We start from the raw sequence: 6,398 nt of genomic DNA, 5'->3' as shown, positions 1-6,398 counted from the left end.
CCAAGGAAGGGCCCTGGGGGCCGACCGGTGGTGGGCGTGCCGGGCCTGGCAAGGGCCCCAGGGGCCGACCGGTGATGGGCGAACCGAGACTAATGAGGGCACCGGGGGCCAACCGGTGGTGGGTGGGCCGGACCTGATGAGGGCCCCGGGAAATGACCCCTGGTGTGCGGGCCAGGACGGGCGAGGGCCCTGGGAGCCAACCGTTGGTGGGCAGGCCAAGCCTGACGGGGGCCCCGGGGGCCGATTGGTGGTGGGCGGGCCTGGACTGACGAGGGCCCTGGGGGCTGACCGGTGGTGGGCGGGCGGAGCCGGACGAGGGCCCCGGGGGAAGACCGGTGGTGGGCGGACAGAGCCGGGCGAGGGCCCCAAGGGCTGATCTGTGGTGGGTGGGCGGAGTCGGGCGAGGGCCCCGAGGGCCGATCGGTGGTGGGCGGTCCAAGCCGGTGAGGGTCCCAGGGGCCGACCGGTGGTGGGCAGGCCGGACCAGGCAGGGGCACCGGGGGCCGACCGGTGGTGGGCAGGCCGGGCCGGGTGAGGGTTTCGGGGGCCAACCGGTGGTTGTCGGGCTGGGCCGGGCGAGTGCCCCAGGGGTCGACCGGTGGTGGGCGGGCCGGGCCTGACGAGGGCGCTGGGGGCCGACTGGTGGTGGGCGGGCTGGGCCAGACAGGGGCCCCAGGGGTCGACAGGTGGTGAGCGGGCGGAGCCGGGCCAGGGCCCTGAGGGCTGACCGGTGGTGGGCGGGCCGGGCCGGATGAGGCCCCAAGAGCCGACCGGTGGTGGGTGAGCAGAGCCAAGCGAGGTCCCTGGGGGACGGAGGCGGGCGAGGGCCCCGGGAGCCGACAATGGTGGACCAGCCGGGCCGGATGAGGGCCCTGGGGGCCGACCGGTCATGGGTGGGTGGAGTTTGGCGAGGGCCCTGAGGACCGACCGGTGGTGGGCGGACCAGGCCTGACGAGGGCCCCGGGGGCCAACTAGTGGTTGGCGGTTGGACCGGGTGAGGGCCCTGGGGCCGACCAATTGTGGGCGGGCCAGGACAGGCAAGGGCCTCAGAGCCCGACCAGTGGTGGGTGAGCGGAGCCAAGCGAGGGCTCCGGGGGGTGACCGGTGATGGGCGAGCCGAGACTGACGAGGGCCCTGGGGACCGACTGGTGCTGGGCGGGCCGGGCCGGGCAAGGGCCCCGGGACCCTACCGGTGGTGGGTATACCGGGCCTGACGAGGGCCCCGGGGGCCGACTGGTGATGGGCGAGCCGAGTCTGCTGAGGGCTCTGGGGGCCGACTGGTGGTTGGCGGGCCAGGCCGGATGAGGGCCCCGGGAACCGACCAGTGGTGGTTGGGCCAGGACGGGCAAGGGCCCTGTGAGCTGACCGGTGGTGGCGGGCCAGGCCCGACGAGGGCCCCAAGGGCCAACTGGTGGTGGGCGGGCCGGGCCGGGCCGGGAAAGGGCCTTGAAGGCCGACTAATGGTGGGCAGGCAGGGCCTGACGGGGGCCCCAGGGGCCGACCAATTGTGCGCAGACCGGGCAGGCGAGGACCCCGGCGGCCGACTGGTGGTGGACATGGGGGCCGTACAAGGGCCCTGGGAGCCAACCGGTGGTGGGCGGGTGGAGCCGGGCGAAGATCCCGGCGGCCGACCGGTATTGGGCAGGCCAGGCCTGACGAGGGACCTAGGGGCTGACCGGTTTTGGGCAAGCCGGACCAGGCAAGGGCCCTGGGGGCCAACCGGTGGTGGGCTGGCCGATCCGGGCAAGGGCTCTGGGAGCCGACCGGTTGTGGGCCGGCGGAGCCGGGCGAGGGTCCTGGGGACTGACCGGTTGTGGGCGGGCTGGGCCAGGCAGGGGCACCGGTCGTCGACCGGTGGTGGGCGGTTCGGGCCAGGCGAGTTCACTGGGGGCCGACCGCTGGTGAGCGGGCTGGGCCGGACAAGGGCCGCGGGGGCCGACCGGGGGTGAGTGGGCGGAGCCGGGCGAGGGCCCTGGCGGCAGACCAGTGGTGGGCGGGCCAGGCCTGACGAGGGCCCCCTGGGCCCGACAGGTTGTGGGCGGGCTGGGCTGGGTGAGGGCCCCAGGGGCCAACCAGTGGTGGGCAGGCCGGGCCGGACTAGGGCCCCGGGGGCTGACTGGTGGTGGGCTGCCCAGACCGGGCGAGGGCTCTGGGGGCTGACCAGTGGTGGGAGGGAAGAGCCAGAAGAGGTCCCCTGGGGCCGACCGGTGGTGGGTGCGCCGGGCCTGACGAGGACCCCGGGGGCCGATGGGCAGTGGTCAGTCCGGGCTGGGCGAGGGCCCCGGGGGCCGACTGGTTGTGGACGGGCCGGACCTGACAAGGGCCCTGGGGGCCGAACCATGGTTTGCAGGCCGGGCCGGGCGAGGGCCTTGGGGGCCGACCGGTGGTGGCCGGGCTGGGCCGGGCTGGGCCAGGCGAGGGCCTTGAGGACCGACCTGTGGTGGGCGGCCAGGGCCGTATGAGGGTCCCAGGGGCTGACCGGTTGCTGGCGGGCCGGGCCGCCCGAGGGCCCTGGGGGCCTACCGGTGTTGGGCAGGCCAGGCCAGACGAGGACCCCGGGGACCTACCGGTGGTGGGCGAGCGGAGCCGGGCATGGGCCCCGGGGACCGAACAGTAGTGGGCGGGCTGGGCCTGACGAGGGCCCCTGTGACCGACCGGTGGTGGGCGGGGGGGGCTGTATCAGGGCCCCGGGGGCTGACGGGTTGTTGGCAGGCCGGGCCGAACGAGGGCCCCAGGGGCCGACCGGTCTTGGCTGGGCCGGGCCTGACGAGGGCTCTGGGGGTCGACCATTGGTGGGCGGGCAGAGCCAGGCGAGGGCCCCGGAGGCCAACTGGTGGTAGGCGGACCGGGCGGGGTGAGGGTCCAAAAGACCGACCGGTGGTGGGCGGGCCGGCTTGGGCAAGGGCCTTGGAGACCGACTGGTGGTGCGCTGTCCGGGCTGGGCGAGGGTTCTGGGAGCCGACCGGTGGTGGGCAGGCGGAGCCGGGCGAGGGTCCCGGGAGCCGACTGGTGATGGGCGGGCCTGGCCTGAGGAGGGTCCCGGGGGCCGACTGGGGTTAGCGGGCTGGGCCGGGCGAGGGCCTTGAACGCTGACCATTGGTGGGCGGGCTGGGCCTGACGGGGACCCCGGGGGCCTACCGGTGGTGGGCTGGGGGGGCCGTACAATGGCCCCGTGAGCCGACCGGTGGTGGGCGGGTGGAGCCGGGCGAGGGCCTAGGCGGCCGACCAGTTGTGGGCAGGCCGGGCCTGACGAGGACCCTGGAGTCTGACTGGTATCGGGCGGGCGGAGCCAGGCGAGGGCCCTGGGGGCCAACTGGTGGTGGGCAGGCCGAGCCGGGTGAGGGCCCTGGGAGCCAACCGGTGGTGGGCGGGCCAGGTCGGGCGAGGGCCCCAGAGGCTGACTGGTATTGGGCAGACGGAGCTGGGCGAGGGCTCTGGAGTCCAACCGGTGTTGGGTGGGCCGGGCCGGTCGAGGGCTCCAGGGGCCGGCCGGTGGTGGGTGTGCCGGGCTGGACGAGGGCTCCAAGGGCCGACCTGAGGTAGGCGGGTGGAGCCGCGCGAGGGCTCCAAGGGCTGACGTGAGGTAGGCGGGTGGAGCCGCGCGAGGACTCCGAGGGCCGACCAATGGTAGGCAGGCCGGGCCGTGCGAGGGCCCCAGGGGCCGACTGGTGGTGGGCAGCCTGGGCTGGGTGAGGGCCCTTGGGGCAGACCGGTGCTGGGTGGGTGGAGCTGGGCGAGGGCCCCGGGGGCCAACTGGTAGTGATGGGCAGACTGGGCTGGACGAGGACCCTGGGGACCAATTGGTTGTGGGCGGGCCGGGCCAGGCGAGGGTCCCGGGGGCTGACTGGTGGTGGGCGGGGGAGGCCGTACAAGGGCCCCGGTAGCCAACCAATGGTGGGCGGGCGGAGCTGGGCGAGGGCCCCGGGGACCGAACAGTAGTGGGCGGGCTGGACCTGACGAGGGCCCCTGTGACCAACCGGTGGTGGGCGGGGGGGGCCGTATGAGGGCCCGGGGGGCTGACGGGTTGTTGGCGGGCCGGGCCGAACGAGGGCCCCAGGGGCCTACCGGTCATGGCCGGGCCGGGCCTGACGAGGGTTCTGGGGGTCGACCGGTCATGGCCGGGCCGGGCCTGATGAGGGCTCTGGGGGTCGACCATTGGTGGGCGGGCTGAGCCAGGCGAGGGCCCCGGGAGCCAACTGGTGGTAGGCGAGCCGGGCCAGGCGAGTGCCCCGAGGGCCGAGCGGTGGTGGGTGGGTCAGGCCGGGCGAGGACCCCGGGAGCCGACTGGTGGTGGGCGAACCGGGCCGGGCAAGGGCTCCGGCGGCTGACCGGTGGTTGGCATGCCGGCCGGGCGTAGGCCGTGGGGGCTGAATGGTGGTGGGCGTGTAGGGCCGGACGAGGGTCCCGTGGGCCACCCGGTGGTGGGCTGGCCGGACCGGGCGAGGGCCCTGGGGTCCGACTGGTGGTGGGAGGGCGGAGGCAGGCAAGGGCCTCCGGGGCCGATGGGTTGTTGGTGGGCCGGGCGTGACAAGGGCATTGGGGGTTGATGGGTGGTTGGTGGGCCGGGCCTGATGAGGGCCCCGGTAGCCGACGGGTGGTGGGCTGGCCGGGCCGGGCGAGGGCCCCAGGGGCTTACCGGTGGTAAGCGGGCTGGGTCGGACAAGGTCCTTGGGGGCCGACTGGTGGTGGGCGGGATGAGCCAGGCGAGGGCCCCGGGGGCCGACCGCTGGTGGGAGGGCAGGGCTGGACGAGGGCCCCGGGGGCCGACCGCTTGTGGGTAGGCCAGACCGGACTAGGGCCCTAAGGACCAACCGGTGGTGGACTGCCCAAACTGGGCGAGGGCCCCGGGGGCCAACAGGTGGTGGGAGGGCGGAGCCGGGCGAAGGCTCCGGGATCTGACCGGTGGTGGGTGGGCCGGGTCTGACAAGGGCCCCGAGGGCCGATGGGTGGTTGGCAGTCCGGGCTGGGCGAGGGCCAGGGGGGCCGACCAGTGGTGGGCGGGCCGAGCCTGATGAGGGCTCTGGGGGCCGACCGGTGGTTGTAGGGCAGGGCCAGGCGAGGGCCCTGGGGGCCGACCGGTGGAGGGCTGGCCGGGTTTGATGAGGGCCCCGGGGACCGACCTGTGGTTTTAGGGCAGGGCCAGGTGAGGGCCACGGGGGTCGATGGGTTGTGGGCGGACCGGGCGGGATGAGGGCTTTGGGAGCCGACCGGTGGTGGTATGTCGGGGCCGGGCAAGGGCCTCGGCGGCCGACCGGTGGTGGCCGGGCTGGGCCTGACTAGGGTCCCAGGGCCCGACCGGTGGTCATAGGATGGGGCCGGGCGAGGGCCCCGGGGGCCGACCGGTGTTGAGTGGGCCGGGCCAGGCGAGGGCCTTGGGGGCCGACCGGTGGTGGGCGGGCGGGGCTGGGCGAGGGCCCCGGGGGCCGACCGGTGGTGGGCGGACTGGGCCTTACGAGGGTCCCAGGGGCTGACCGGTGGTCGTAGAACGGGGCCGGGCAAGGGCCTTGGGGGCCGATTGGTGGTGGGTGGGCCGGGCCCGATGAGGGCCCCGGGGGACGACCGGTGCTGGGCTGGCCGGGCTGGACGAGGGCCCCGGGGGCCGACCGCTGGTGGTAGGGCGGGGCCGGGCGTGGGCCCCGGGGGCCGACCGGTGAGGGGTGGGCCAGGCTGGATGAGGGAACCGGGGGCTGACCGGTGGTGGGCCATCCGGACCTGACGAGGGCCCCGGGGGCCGACCGGTTGTGAGCGGGCTGGGCCAGGCGAGGACCCGTTTGTGGCTCAGGGAGGAGACAGGTGGCTTCTTTTTTTCTTTCCTAGTTTCCAGATTTTCCCATTCAAAAGGAAAGATTTCTTGGCTTTCCTTGCTCAAGGGAATGCAGAAAAAGGCATCTTGTAAGTCTAATACTGTAAACTATTCTAGCTTATTATTTAAGGTAGTTCTCTCAAGTCCTGCATTAATCAATAATCTTTCCCATTTGCTTTCTTTATGGGTACTAGGATTCACATTCCACAAGCAAACCATGCTTAGCAAATTTGTCTATTATTGGAACCAATCCAACTTGGCTTTCTAATTTTACTGTTTTTACCTTACTGGTATAGCTCCTGGCTTAAGTGTAGTTCTTACAGGTTCCGCCCTTTTTGATTTTCCTGGGATTCCACTGGCCCACACGATAGGAACAACTGCATCTTCAACTTCAGTCGGGATGTTGCTGCTAACAGGAGTTATTTCCTGAACAAGAAGAGCTGCTGCTTCAACATATTTAGTTTCAGGAATTACAATTTCAATATCCCCACTTTTAAATTTAATTTCTGCCTCATTTTCCAATAAATCTCTTCCTAGCAGAGGTTTAGGGGTTTTGGCAAATAGAGAAACTGATGAATTACCTGTTGTTTCCCCA

General features: G+C 72.1%; 1 protein-coding gene across 1 annotated transcript; it reads right to left on the bottom strand.

Moving 5' to 3' along the window:
- Window positions 1-4,112: 4,112 nt before the first annotated feature.
- LOC113960745 (basic proline-rich protein-like) lies at window positions 4,113-5,706 on the bottom strand. The gene is made up of 2 exons (XM_027670487.1): window positions 4,901-5,706; window positions 4,113-4,800 (listed from the first exon to the last, which is right to left on the bottom strand). The coding sequence occupies exons 1-2, from the start codon at window positions 5,704-5,706 to the stop codon at window positions 4,113-4,115; spliced, it is 1,494 nt and encodes a 497-aa protein (XP_027526288.1).
- Between the last annotated feature and the right edge of the window lie 692 nt (window positions 5,707-6,398).

The sequence above is a fragment of the Neopelma chrysocephalum genome, unplaced genomic scaffold, assembly GCF_003984885.1.
Source record: "Neopelma chrysocephalum unplaced genomic scaffold, ASM398488v2 Primary Assembly neopelma1_96860, whole genome shotgun sequence".
In the NCBI taxonomy this organism is placed as follows: domain Eukaryota; kingdom Metazoa; phylum Chordata; class Aves; order Passeriformes; family Pipridae; genus Neopelma; species Neopelma chrysocephalum.
Note: the sequence above shows the minus strand (reverse complement) of the source record. Positions and strands in the feature narration are given on the sequence as shown.

Excerpts from the sequence above, each read along its gene's own strand:
- LOC113960745 (XM_027670487.1), bottom strand. The coding sequence starts at position 5,706 with ATGGCCCACCACCGGTCAGCCCCCGGTTCCCTCATCCAGCCTGGCCCA. Across the intron at positions 4,801-4,900 it reads ACCCGGCCCACCCACCACCG|GGCCCTAGTCCGGTCTGGCC; the intron begins GTCAGATCCCGG and ends GTTGGTCCTTAG.